This window comes from Alligator sinensis, unplaced genomic scaffold (genome assembly GCF_000455745.1).
Source record: "Alligator sinensis unplaced genomic scaffold, ASM45574v1 scaffold1322_1, whole genome shotgun sequence".
Taxonomy (NCBI): Eukaryota; Metazoa; Chordata; order Crocodylia; family Alligatoridae; genus Alligator; species Alligator sinensis.
Genome location: NW_005842116.1, coordinates 1317666 through 1331781, shown reverse-complemented (window position 1 = coordinate 1331781; position 14116 = coordinate 1317666). Strand labels below are relative to the sequence as shown.

At 55.3% G+C, this 14116-nt stretch overlaps 1 protein-coding gene across 2 annotated transcripts in view; it reads right to left on the bottom strand.

Moving 5' to 3' along the window:
* Positions 1 to 5952: 5952 nt before the first annotated feature.
* Positions 5953 to 14116, bottom strand: part of KLHDC8A (kelch domain containing 8A) — a 37414-nt gene continuing 29250 nt past the window's right edge. The window contains exons 5-8 of one of the 2 annotated variants that reach the window (XM_006024763.3): positions 11095 to 11259; positions 8890 to 9105; positions 8321 to 8422; positions 5953 to 7486 (exon numbers count right to left, since the gene is read on the bottom strand). In XM_006024763.3, the coding sequence (XP_006024825.2) occupies positions 7293 to 7486; positions 8321 to 8422; positions 8890 to 9105; positions 11095 to 11259 (677 nt within the window). In that variant the 3' untranslated portion in view covers positions 5953 to 7292. The remainder of the gene's footprint in view (positions 7487 to 8320; positions 8423 to 8889; positions 9106 to 11094; positions 11260 to 14116) is intronic. The other variant, XM_025205521.1, reaches the window with a different exon arrangement.

The following is a 14116-nucleotide window of genomic DNA, read 5'->3' as shown; positions in this document are numbered from 1 at the left end:
GCCTTTGATGCTGAAGCTGTTAAGGGAAAAGATATGCAAAAAGAATAAAAAAAGAAAAGCCTCCAGGGAAGCTGCTGAGGTTGTGGATTGTGCTTCCATTCCCCTTGCCATCTTGGATGCACCTGTATCCGCACATGGATCACCTTGCCCGCAGGCTACTGATTGCTGGTCCCCCGCACGGCCGAGAGGCAGATGTTTCCAAACACTCTTAGCTTGTTACCTACCAGGGGCTCCCATTCCTTCGCTCCTTCCTTCCCTGTCCTCCCTTTTCACTGTCAGCCCAGAGCCCTGGCATCACCTGCTGCACCACCAACGCCGTGCCATCGAACTGCTGGACATGGCTACACCTAGCCAAGAATGGAGCAGTGTTTAAAGCTCTGGCTCTTCCCCTTCTGCAGAGCAGGCCACAGATGCCCTGGCGGGCTGCTTCTGGGTGAAGATTATAATGCCCCATGAAACAGTAAGGTCCAGGGAGCTCCAAGGCTTGGAGATCTCTTGCATTGAGCCCTGTCCGGGCAGGAAAGAGCTCACGCTGGAGAGCGCAGGGGCAGCTGGGAGCCATCGAGGAGGCACAAGTGCTGTGGGTAAAATTGCCCTGGCAGTGCCCTGCGCCTTATAGCCCTGGAGTGGGCTGGAGATCTCCTGCGGCTTGCAGCGCCGACCATGCTTCATGCGGTGCAGCAAGGATCTGTGCCTTCTGTCTGGTTTTAATTACCAACTGGGTTTCCCCAGTCTCCGCAGTGAGCTCATTAAACCAATGATTCTGAGATTAATTAACGGAAGCTCCTCCTGTTTCACCTTGGGTTGCTCCGTCATGCGAGGCAAGGAAACAGCTCCCCAGAACACCATTGCTGGTGGATGCTTTTCCATGAAGCCACTGAAGGCAAATTAGGCTGAGGACAGTGCTGGTCTCTTTCCTGTGATGCCACATCCAAGCAGAGCCCAGCCTCCCCCGACCCCGCAGCAGACTGGTCTCGGGGCGCGGGACTGTAGGGGATGCATGAGCAGAACAGGAGTCAGGAGGCTGTTCCCAGCTCTGCCACTTGCCGAGTGACCCTGGAGAAATCTTCCCTCCACCCCATGCCTCAGTTTCCCCACTTGTCAAACAGGCCTCACAGTACGGACCTCTTTGCCTGGCTTTGCTGGTATCACAGATCATAATTTGCAGGGAAACCTGACCTGGGTGACCCTAGAGACAAGACCGGGGAGCCTTGCACAGAGAGGAGCACCTGGGAAACCAGGGTTGAGTGAAAGCCCCTTGCAACCAGCAGGACAGCCCGGGGCTTCAGCTCTGGCCCTTCCTGCTGGGGAAGGTGCCATGCTGGCAGTCCTGGAAGCTGAAGTCATCTGTATGACCCAGGGCAGATTTCACACCTACCAAACTATCAGGGCCCTCTCTAGAGATCTGAGCTCATGTCTGTCTTGGTGGTAACGCTTCTTTGCCAGCCCCTTGCTGGCTCCCAGGCCTGGGCTGCTGTCCCACGTGCTGTGGGGCTGCTCCTAACTGATGCCAGTAGAAGCAAGACTATGATCGGACCTGCAGCTGTCCTTACATTTCCCAGGGAAAGGGGCATGGGTGCAATTCCCTGGAGCTAGCAGAGCAAAACTGCACCCCAGAGCCCCTGCTAGCAGACAGCTTTGCTGCTAGGAGGGGAGGTCAGAGCAGTGGGGGAGCACCAGGCCATCTCCTGTGGGTCCCCAGTGCTTTACAGAGGGGAGGAAGGAGCATTTTTCCCCAGGGAAACTGAGGCATGGACTGCTCAGCATCCCATCCATCCTGGCTCTCTCAAGCAGCAGCATCCCCCATTGTAAAGGACAGTGAGGATGTGAGCAGGGGGCTCTGCGGAGCTTCCCAGGTGGAGCAAAAAGTTCATGCACCGCTTAGCAAATGATGCCCCATGCTAGCCCCCAGTGCCATGCTGCTTCCCAAACACCCCTGTCTCTTCTTCCTCCCTGTTTCTTGATCGCTCCCCTTGGCCTGAATTAGGTGTTGGGATTTCCTGCCCTTTCCCTTCCAGGGTGTTTGTGAGCAGGGCTCCAGCCCGGCTGGTGGGCTCATTCGTTTCCACATGCTGAGACAGGCTGTGGCTGCCCAGGACGGGGAAGGGTCCCACTCCTCTTTTCTACCCAGCAGGGCTCCCAGAGGGGCTGCGTTGCTGCTGTGGGGTCTGAACTGCTCTTGTAGCCTTGGTGTTTTAAGCACCGGTATCCCAACCACCAGGATCCTTCCCCACTTCAGAGCGGCAATCGGCCAACCCAAATCCTGCCTGTAGCTTCACCGGGATTTAGCCTTCTTCATCCCTTGCTGTGATGCGCAGTGTTGCTGGGGGCTGCTGCCCTCCAGCTCAGATGTGACCCTATCTCTGTCCTTGGTGCCATTATTCATGTAGATTTACATACCTTTCCCCCAGGAGGGGCTCTTCCCTTTGTGTCCGTGGGTGCTGAGTGCTCACTACAGCCATCAGACGTGCTCAGCACCTCACCAGGTTGGGCCCATGAACAGTCTGAACTCACACTCTTGCACACTCACACTAGCCTCAAATGCCTCCTTGAGGCCTGCCTAGAGCTGGTGTCCTCGCTAGCAGCTTTGGGCTCCTCCTTCCGCAGCCACGCGATGGAAATGACTCGAGCACTGGGACCGCAGGTGGGAGGATGTGAGCAGACAGGACAGACTGCGTGGGTTGTTCTTAGCCAAGGACAAGCAGGTGGGATGTAAATAATTAGCTTGGGGGGTTGTTAGCAAATGGCTTCCCCCTTTCATCTGTGGTAGGTGGCAGTTCCAGATCAGAGGGGAGCGTGACTTACAGCTGACAGGAGGGATTGCACTTCAAATGGGGCCACTGATTTCCCTGCTCCAGGGCAAATGCAAACAGATGGGGATGATTTTCTACCCTCTGGCTCTGAAACAGCTTTACAGGGAGAGGACAGATGGCTCCAGGCGCAGCCTGCAGATCAGCATCACAAGTGCTCCGGCCTTCAGGAGCACCGGATCTAGGGGCTGAGGCAGGCATCTGGAGCTGGGTGTAGATTCCCAGGATGCTGGTTCTGGGGGATCTCTGTGGGCTGCGATGAGGTGCCAGAGGGGGACTGGAGCCCTGAGCTCTGCTGCTTTCCCTCTCCCCAGCTGTAGAAAGGAACCGCCATGAGCTACCTGGCCTTTGCAGCCTTGACCATCATCCTCGGTGGTCCCACAAGGGTGGGAATCAGGCGAGTCTGCTACCCCATGCAGGCACCGCGCTAGGACTTAACATGGCAAATCCATTACACACACAGCATGCCCGAGACCAGCACCTGCACTCACCGATCTCCAAAAAAGGTGTCACGAGGGGCAGCGTAGCTGCTGAGTCACCCCAGGGGCACTGAAAGCCGAGTCATCCCAGGAGAGATGCTGCCTCCTGGAGGGTATAAGTGATGTGCGGATGGCCTGCGGGTGCCAGTGATGATACCCGCCCTGCAAGCAGGGACAGTGCCAGTTCCCAGCTGTTTCTGGCATGGACGAAGGGTGGCTGCATCATGAGGCAGCTACAGTCCTTCTCTGTCTCCGTGCATGAAAGCACCAGGCTGGTGCTACAAATGGAGGCCTTCTCCAAGGGAGCTATTCAGCCCCACCACACAGGAGGTGAGCACCCCACCTGCTTCAGTGTATTAATCCTCACAGCAGTATCCCCACCCCATAGGACACAGCGGGTGTATCTGCATGTTCATTAATGCATCTTAATTACTGCACATTTTAGTACTTCCTTATGAAGTACTAACTAAATGCGCAATAACTAGAGTTACTGCACAGTCGTGCTGGAACACGGCTATTTTGTTAGCCTAGTAACACTGCGCAGTAAACTATTAGCACGGTTTTTGCCCACCGCGCTACTGCACAGTGTTATTAGACTATCTCATGGTGATGCAGCCAGAGATTACCCTACAAAGATTAAGTCTACCCTACACACAGCCCTTTCCTTGCCTTTCCCTGTGCAGCTCCAATGTAACAGGGTCCTCGGAGAGCAGCCTGGACAGTATGTCTGCAGGACCCTTCTCTCGCTCTGGTCTCTTCTAGGTGCAAAATGACCAGACTGGGCTCCCCGCATTGGCTGCTGCCCTAAAAAGCCGCTAGGTGTCCTCAGAGTTGCACAGGAACGGCCCCAAAAGGCAACCCCGCTCCTTTGCAGTCCAGCACTGGGAAAGCAGCCCTGGGGAGCAGGGCCCTTGCTAGACACCCCCATCCCCGAGTCACCCCCAGCTCCAAGGGGCATCTCAGCCTCCGGGATGACAATCCTGGACAGCAACCCACACCTGCTCCTACACAACACCCTGGCCCAGAGCACGTGTTGTCACCGCACTGGCTCAACACCATCCATGCACCCTGGACTTGTCTGAGTCCCCTGAATGACCCTTCTCCCTGGCCCAGATTTCCCCAGTGCCGTGATATCCTTTAGTCTGCTCCATGCTGACATCTGGAAAGAGACTGGGAATGTACTGCAGCCTGTCCGGGGAGACTCCAGGGGTTGTTTTGCTGTGCCAGGCACCAGAGTCACATCAGCATCACTTCACATCCAATGCACCTGCAGCAGGTTGTCGGAGGGGCCTCCATCGTCTGTGCACATTCACTCCTTGAAGATGCCCGATCTGCGCTGAGGCTGGTTCTCCCCAGCGGAAAGCACTGCCAGGCACAGTGGTGACACTCCTGGTCTGTTCTGTGACAGGTCTGTAGCCTCACCTGCTAATGCGGACACAGGCTGGTTTGAAGATGCATGGCCCAGTAGAGCATTTCAGTATGACAGCAGTGTGTCTTCAATCCCAGGTTGCTGGAAGACCCTTTGCTAGGTTGTAGGTGACCCCCCAGGCTGGGAAGCCTTGGACATGCACTTTGGAGAGACCCACGACAAGTGGCACAGCCTGCTTAGGTGAGGCCAGAAATATGTGCAGTGGCAACAGGGCTGCCCAGCCTGGCAAGACCATGTGCCTGGCTGGCCCTGTAAAATAGGGTCAACATATGCAGGGGAGGGTAAAGGGCTTTCAGTTCTGAAGCCTCCTTCTGAAACCCCCCACTAGCTGCTGGCAGTACAAAAGCCATGGCAGATAGGTCTGCAGCACTGACTGTGCAGCACGGGGCACAGAAGCCCAGCCCAACAGCAGGGAACAATCCTACCCTGGGATCCCTCATCTCTAAAAGGCCTTGGTGGCTGTTGCTCTTGGATCTCAACCAGCATCTGCCATGTCAGCCATGACCATGGCCTACTGTGCTATTGCTGGCTGCTCTGTTGGGGCAGCCCAGGGAAGAGCTTCATCGGCAGCGATGTGGGGAGTGAATCTTGGGCTCACCCATCACTACTTCCATCAGGCCCCTTACAAGCCTGGTATAACCCCTCCACGGCCAGCTGGTGTTGGCATGAATGCCTGGGTAGCCTTGTCCACCTACCGCTTGCCCCTTCATCCCAGCCCATCACTGAGTATTCCCAGCAGCTCTCCAGGCACCTATAAAGCCCTGGCTGAGCCCCGCTGGCACAGCTAGAGCAAACCAGTGCAGCAGTACAGGCCCGAGAGTGAATCTGTGCTCACACCCACCACCTTTAAACACAACCAAGCACCAGCGCCGTTCCCCTGAGACCTGTGGACATGCATTTCCCTTCCAAAGCCCTGCTAACTGGCCACAGGACAGCAAGGGAGCAATTCACCTGTGGGATGGGCTTGTAGCATGGCAGTCACACAGCCATCAAAAACAACTTGGCTTTGAGGCCGACGGCTTCATTATGAAATGCACATCAGACGCCCGAGAGGCCAGGGCTGGAGTGGTGTCAGGGCTCTCCTCGAATCAGTGTCTCATGGCAGCCCCTATGCATGCTGGCACCAGAGAGTGCTCCCCAGGCTGGCTCTCCCCCTCCCTCAGGTCCATGGCCCAGATCTGCAAATCCCCAACCATAGGTAGGAGGAGTGGAAAGAATCGCTCAGCACTGGGAGTGTTGATTCAAGAGACTTTATGGAGGTGGGTTTGGCCCGGGCTGCCGCTATGCATGAGAGCCACAACTGTCCATCGCAGTGCACTTGGACATGACCAGCCACGAGCCACGAGGGGAACCATAAAACAGAGAGAAAAAGAGGATGGCGGCGGTGGCATTCTGGTTGTGCGTTGCAACGCAGCGGGGTGAGAGGAGCCAAGGGCGGTTGTCCAGGCTTGGCAGGGCACTAGAAATGCAAAGCAAGACCCGAGCCTGGGGTTTGCAAAAGGTTCTTCATCTCTGCAATGCAACAAACCCAAACCCCATCTCCAAACGCCCCAGGGCATCACCTGGGATTGGAGTCCAGGGCTGGGTTGTCATGTTGCACCGAAAGCCCATCTCTGCAATAAAGTGAGAGAAGGCAGACCTGGGCTTCTGCTGCTACAGGCAGAGCTACCCCCCGTGGAAAGCAGTGCCAACATGAGCCCCCATGTCCTGTCCCTGAGAGCGCTTCTGGCTCCTGTGAAGCAACAGTCAAAGTCTACAGCTTATTGGGAAGGGGTTCACTGACAGTCCTGCCATCAGACTGGTGCCCGCTGGCCCAGGAGGGTCCTTTTTCTACTTGGCAGCATGGTTAGGCAGGTCTCTCCCTCTGCAGCCTGCCCTGAAGCCTTCAGCCCCAGCTGCTGCAGTCCCCCACCAGAAACAGGTCAGCTCCACCTGTACAGCAGAAGCTTTCCCTGGCCTGTCTGGATCCACACACTTCTCCTGTGACTTTGCAGCTATGAGCTGTGATCAGAAGGGGAGGACAGGAGGGTGTGAGGACACACCACTCTCTGCCCTGACCTCAAGGTCCCTTCCCCGGTGGAAGCTGTTCTCAGCTGGGTTGCTTTCCGGACCCTTGCAGGAAGTTGTGGTGGGGGGGTCCCCATGTCAAAGCGTCCCACCCAGGCTCGGCAGCTTCCACTACTGCGGAGAGGAGCTGGTGCATTCCCAGCAGCTTCAGCTGAAGGCTGGACCGAGGTCTGTGGGATCCCAGAGCAGGGGTGGAGATCAAGGCTGTCCAGAGGAGTGATCGAGCTGTGAATAGCAGGACTGGTTACTGGGCAGTCAGGAGCCTTTGCTAACAAATAGCATCAGAGCAGCGCTGGTCTCAAGAGGCATGAGATCCCGGAGGCGAAGAAGGTGGCCCCTTTCCTTGGACTAAACCATGACAGCAGAGCTGCAGCCGGAGAGAGCAGGGGAGCGAGTGCAAACAACTCCAGTGCCGAGGGACTCTACAGAGCGGACCTGGTGGTGTCCTCACCCCTGCCGCCTTCCTAGGACCTCCAGCTGGGGTGGGGGGGTTTGGGCAGAGGCCTGCTAGGAGTCAGACACGCACAGCGCCTCCACAGCATCACTCAAGCCCTGGTTGACGCCGCCGACGGCCAGCAGGCAGTTCTTCACCATGACGCTGGAGCAGGCGCAGCGAGGGGTGGGCATGGGCGGGAGGCATTCCCATTTGTTCTTCTCCGGGTGGAAGGCTTCGGCTGACTCCAGGACAGTCGGCTGGTTCCCTGAGAGAGCCCAAGGAGCAGAAGATGCTTGATTATGAAATAAGCATATAATGATAACTGGGGGAGAAGTCTGATCTGAGCAGGGAAAAAGAATAAATCTCCACCCCACCCCTTAAGCCCTGGCCCCACCTCTCCCCCCCTTCACCTGCTATAAGAAAGTCAGTTCTTCTAGCCCCACGGTCCTCAACCTTTTTGGACTCGAGGCACCCCTCACTGGACTTGAGGCACCCTCCATCACTTTGTGAGTGGCAAGGCACCTCATTTCAAAAACTCATTTTTATATTACAGCACCTAGCTCCTTGAAGAGGGAGGATGCTTCAAGCAAGGACAAGCCCGAGACTTAATTTACTTACTCAGCTTGTCTGCTTAGCTCCTCACCTTGCAGCACCCTTCAAAGGATCTGGTGACATGCCAGGGTGGCACCCTGCTTGAGAGTCACTGTGCCAGCCCACGGTTGTGCGGCCCATACATATGCCTGGGCCCAAGGACTTTTCTGGGTGGCCCAAAGTGACAGGTGTTGCTCTTAGTCTGGTTTGAGCCAGCCAAGAAAATAAAGTAGCAGGACTTCAAAACCAGCAGTCACCTGTGCAAGTCTGATCCATTCAGGTGACATTTTCCAAGAGCCCGAGTTGTATTTTCAAAAATGACCTAGGCACTGAGATGCCTAATGGGAAAATTTCCTTACGTTCACAGAGTTGTTAATGTGGCTTTAAAAACCATCCCTGGTTCTCATTGAAGGACAGTGCCTAAGTCACTTGTGACAATGAGACTTAGGCTCCTCCATCGCATAAAGACTTCTGCAAATGCCCCCCTACCCTGTTGACAGCTCCTCACCTAACCCCCCTGCCACGACGACCCTGCCTTTCAAGTAGCCAGAGACAAAGTCTGCTCGCCGTTTCTTCAGGAAGAAGGAGCGCTCCATCTTCATCCAGCCACCTGATGGGAGAGAGGACGGACACACAGACATGTGCCACTCAGCATGCCACCACCTTAAAGACTGGCTCTGGGACCCCGGCATACATCTCTTACCTCTGGAAACAGATGCGGCACAGCCAAACCCAACCCGCCCAGCTGGAATTCAGAAAGCTGGTTTTCCAGGCAAGGCAGCTTCCCCTTGGAGTATCCTGTCCCCTGTGTGGTCAGGGTCTCTCACTGCAGTGCCCCAGGAGAGAGGTTAGGCTGCCTGGACAGTGGGCTCGCCACCTGCGGTCCTGCTGCCCAGCTTAGGGTCAGGGCTGGGCTCAAGGGGTCAGCAGGCAATCCTGCAGGGTGCAGAAGCCCCTTGACTCTCAGCAAAGGTAGAGAAGGGGCTACGGCCCTCAGCATCTGGCACGTAAGAACAGACCCAGCTGCCTGACATATGCCCTCGCTGTACTGCACATCCTCCCTCAGTGGGTGGGTACCTTGCTCGATGTCAAACACATCCATGGTCCTCATGAACTTGGGCTGCCGGTACAGCCGGCCCTGCCGCAGGCCCCCGAGGCTGAAGAGCTTGCTTTCCGTGGGCACGAAAGTGGAGAAGGCCCTTTTGCTGGGGATGTTTGGGAACTTGGTCCATGATCTGGTCTCGGTGTCGAAGACCTCAAAGGCATTGATGGCATACTTGGATTGCCGTCCGCCTGGGACAGAGAGGGGGACAAATGCATCAGGGCAGGGGTGGTTAAGCTCTCATCAGCCAGATGGCTCTTGTGACTTTCTGGGGTGAGCTCTGAGTAACCTGGCAGCTGAAAGGAGCTAGGTGGGTCTCAGGTAATCTGGATCCGTGCAACCCCATCATCTGGTTACCATTGTCCCCATCCTCTCCTTTTGTCTGCCCTGCCCATTGGTCACCTGTTTGTCTTAAAGTACCTTGTCAGCAGGACTGATAGGCCCAGAGCAGCCTGCATATCACTGGGAAATAGGACTGAAGAAAATGCTTCATAAACAGTGTCTGCTTCCCACGGGACAAGGTCAGTATCTTGAAACATAGAAATATCTACTCAGACTGGGGGAGAAGAGCACTGATGCCTGGAAGTGGGAAGAGGATGTGGTGAGGGAAGACTGCTGGGTAGTTTAATTCCCAGGTCTGGAGGGCAGGGAGGGGATGCACAAAACCTAATGCCTGGGATTTGCAGAAGAGCATGATTAGCATCATCTCCATGGTAAGGCCTGCAAGCCTCATTCATGGACCAGAACCTGTCTGTGCCTGGAGCCGTACGGCACTGAACAAAACCAGACTCCCTGCCCCAAAATGCTTACTATGGCCGTACAAAGCAAAAGTTACCCAGGGAGCACAGACATGTGGCTGTTTGCAGCAGACTTGCAAACGACACAAGTCATGACACCACTGGTTCTTGATGCAGGATCTCCACTGTGCCCATCTGAAGGCCTATGACTCCTGCAGTGAAGGGCATTCATTTCAGAAATATGGATTGTAATTAGCCAGTGCCCTCTGAAGCCCTGAATTTCACAGTGCTTAGCCTGAGACCACACAGGACTGGACATTTTCCAGTTTCTCCTGCAATCGCAAGCAATGGAAACACATCTTTTTTCTAAACCACTCACCCTGTTCTCCAGTGACAGCAGCACTAGCTAGCCCTGGAAGGCACTGAGTGGGTGGCAATGTAATCAAGCTGCATCCATAGCAGCAGGGTGGGTACTGCAGGCTCAGGAGCTCTGCAGCTCAGATGAGGTTCGGTGCCAGTAACACGCCCCAGCACACGATGCTGGGATAGTAACAAAACGGCACCGTGTTATTCTTGTATAAGTCCAATGCAAATGATCACGCTCTTTTCAGTTCAGAAGCTCAGCGCCACTTTGAAGACTGGAAGCCCAGGCTTGCTCCAAGGCAATGCAAACTGTTTGTGCAGGAGCAACGGATGAACTTCAAATGGATCAAAGGTTCTTTACTGGGAACTTCCCTAGAGAGGCAAAACTACCTGGTGGCTTGAGCATGATCAGCCCTCCTGGGTTCCTATCCCAGCTTCCTGACAGATGCTCCAACTCTGCAGATGCCTCAATTTCCACATCTACAAGGCGAGGATAATGATGCCAACTCCCTGCAAAAGGATAATTAGGACGAAGGGCCTGCCTCCACTGACGTCAATGGGGCTCTCATCATTATGGAATGGGCCCTTAATACTTGTGCTGTGCTTTCGAGACATCGACTCTCCTTCTCAGAAGCTAAGCAGCTGTATTGCTGCTGTTATTAAAGGCCAGAGGCTTGTATGGGAGTCTGTGGTCTAAAACTGGAGCTGGAAACCTGGCAACCATCACACACTTCCAGACTTGCTGCTAAGTAGGGCAGGCAATGGTGAAACTCCCCCCTGCAGCCAGCCTGACCATGGCCTGTGCCTCTACCTTGGATTGATGTGGTGCTTGGATGCTCTGTGCAGGCCTTGGTTTTATCCTTCAGGATATGCAAACTTCCACAGCTGCATATCCGGCAGCTAAACACAGGGTGCTCATGGACAGCAGTGTGTGGAGGGGAGGGACGCAGCTTCCACAACGTCTCCTTTTGCGAATGACCCCTCCCTCAGCATTCACCCTGGGCCCAGGGCTCAGAGGAGTGACTGCCTGGCTGATCCCCCATGGGAGAGCAATGGGGAATGGCTTGGGTCTGTCCTTACCAAGCACGTAAATCTTGGTGCCACGCAGGAAGGAGGCAGCGGCGTAGCGGGGTGTGGGCATGGCTGCCAGCGACACCCAGATGTCCTTCAGCATGTCGTAGTGCTGCATGTAGTTGTGAGGCCGCAGGTCCAGGCCCATGCCACCGGCAGCATAGACTCTGTAGTCTGTACAGGGCCAAAAAGCAAAGACAGCAACAAGGGCTCAGAAGTGTGTCCAGCTATTTCCCTGGCTCGTGGCCCCCCTCACTCCCTCTTTCCCCTTCCCCCCAGCCTAAAAGTGCACACACAGGTTGCAAGGATCTGCAACAGCATGTGGCACTGCTCTCTCCTGGATGGAAGCAGAATGGCTCAAGTCTGGTCATAGACCCAGCAGTGCTGAGAGGTAACGGAGAGTCTCCTGAATCCCAAGTCGGTGCACTACGGACTCGACCGTCAGTGCAAACGACACAGCGCCCTCAGAGTCACCGATCCCAAGTAGGCTGGATACAAATTGTGCACAGCCACTGGTAGCTTCGGGCCAACCTTAGCCCTGTGCAATCCTTGGCAGCCTCCCGTGATGCCCACGGTGATGGGCAAACCTGTGTCATCATGCACCGCAACAAAACATCCTGCTGCAAGGGTTGTATCCAGGCATCGGGGCACTTGGCCCGGACAGGGAAAGGGTTAAGGAACCAGGGGCAGCTGCCAGTTGGCTTCTCTTCCCTTCTGCAACAATGGTCATTTATCCCTTTCTCCCAGCACACCTCGCTAGGGGATATTTATAGCACTGCAATAAATAAAGCACCTTTGTGTTCTCAGCTGGAAAAGCAGCTTCCAGCATGGGGCACAGCCTCCTCTGTCCCTCACTGAACTGGCTTTCATGCCCCCCCTGTCTGGGGGAGGCTTTTTTTTCCAGCTCACTAATGGGTCTCTGCAAACAGGAGGCATCAGCATTCACACACCTGCTCCCAGAGTCTCACAGGCCCAAGATCGGTGCTTGGAAATTGAACCTGGGAGGGCTGAAGGGACAACTGGTCGCCTGGAAGAAGTGTGTTAGAGTAAAAGCCCATTTCCCAGGTGTCTGCAAGCCGGCACCCATATCACAGTGCTGTTTCCTTGCACTAGCCCCGGAGGGGCACACACCCCAGCCTGCTGGAGCCAGATGTGGCTTTTGTAAAGCAGTTGCAAGTCAGAGTGAAACTGTGTTAGAGATCTGGGAGGGGAGACAGGTCTAGATCCAACTCTGAGCTGGCCCTTTGCTTGAGGTCTGAATTATGGGAGGAAAAGGAGCTCTTGGGAGTGAGGGGTAAAGAGCCCTGGCTACAGCTAGGCACAGCAAGGACAGGTGCTCTATCCCATGCATGCACGGCTCTGCCAAGACCCCTCAGTCCTGGCTTGCAGGCCTGGCACTCCCCATGCTGAGCCTTGCCAGTGCTACTATCCTGTACCTGCACCCCACTCTGCTATTCCAGTCCTGGGCTTCCTCTTCGGATGCTTTGCAGTGTGGACCTGCAGCCCCCACTCTGCTATGCCAGTCCTGGTGCTGCCCAGCCCCAGCTCAGCATGTGCTCCTCAATCCCAGCCTGCAGCTGGCTCAGCTAGTCAATCCTGAGATCGCACATGGAGCTCTGCCAGTGGCTAGCTTGCAACACAACTCGCTGTTCCAGTCTCAGGGCCTCCTGCATGGAGGGCTCAAGCACCATGCCCCTCCTGGGAGTCAGACCTGGGCTTCCCAACACCCAGCTCTGCAGGCCATGGCCTGCATCCCAGCGGTTAAGGAGGGATGGCTGTAGGCATGCACCCCAGAGGCAGGTATGGTATGAAAGGTGTGCTGGAAGAACAGGTTGCGTATCCCAGCCAGCACAGCATCACAAAGTGCCGAGCTATTGTTCCCTGTAAGGAGAGATGAGGTCATACAGATGCCGCACTCAAATTACAGGAGAGGCAACAGTATGCCTTCCAGACCATGCTAAGGGGTGAAGTGCGACAGAGCTGGCAAAGGGTGCTCACACTGCGACCCAGACCACGGGGTAAGAGCCAGGACGCACACAAGCCTTGGAAGCAATTTGCTCCTAGCTGACCCCACATCAGTGCACGGACAGCAGCATAACCAACCCCAGGCAGGGAGCAGAGTCCCAGGTACAGAGGATTTTTGGCTAAACAAACCTTCCAGTGCTCCCCTATTTCCAGAGATGAAACACCAGAAACCAATGGCTACAGCCTGGCCCGGAAGCAACTCTCCAGTAACCAGCCAGTACTCAGAGCAGGTTCCCAAGCCCTGTGGGGCAAGCCTATGACAACAAGGCAGTGTGCTCCAGGATGGTGATAACTATTTAGGATCCTGGCTTCTTGGGCCAAAGCACTCCCTGGTGCATCTGGGTTTACAGCAGGGATGGAATCTGCTCAAGGACTGTAAATATTTTTTTAAGAAAAAAAGCCTCAACTATCTCCACTGAAACCCACTGCTGTAGGAGACAGCCCAGCGCAGCATAGAAGCAAGCTGCTTCCAATCCAGGGGAGCTGTCTGGAGATCAGGTGGGAGAAATGGTCAAAATCCTGGGCAGCGCAGAGCACTCACTGACCCTGGGCGTGCTATGGGAGAATAGGGTCCCCAGCTTGGGGCATTTCCAAGCCCCAGTCTGCTCCAACCTGTTCATCCTCTCCGTAAAAAGGAGACCCAGGAGGCCCAGATAAACAAGGCAGAGTCGAGAGCCTTTTCCATATGCCCTTTGGATGCCAGGGCAGCATGGAGGGAGGTGTAAGGAAGCGCTCGGGGCTCGTGCACTGAGCAAAATAGCACACAGCATCTGTCCTCACTTCCCCACTGTTTCCTCATGCTGGTGGGCTGTTGTGGTGCTGGAAGCTCAAAGTTTTTCCAGGGCCCACAGAAATCAGAGATCATCAAGACTTGAGATCATCAAGACCATTCAAAAGGAGAGAGGGCCCTTCACCAGGGTGGCAGGAGGAGTGTAGGAGGGATCAGGGCAGTGACAATGAGCTATGATGAAGTCAAGGGACTCTCCCAGCACTGTCTAACTAGAAA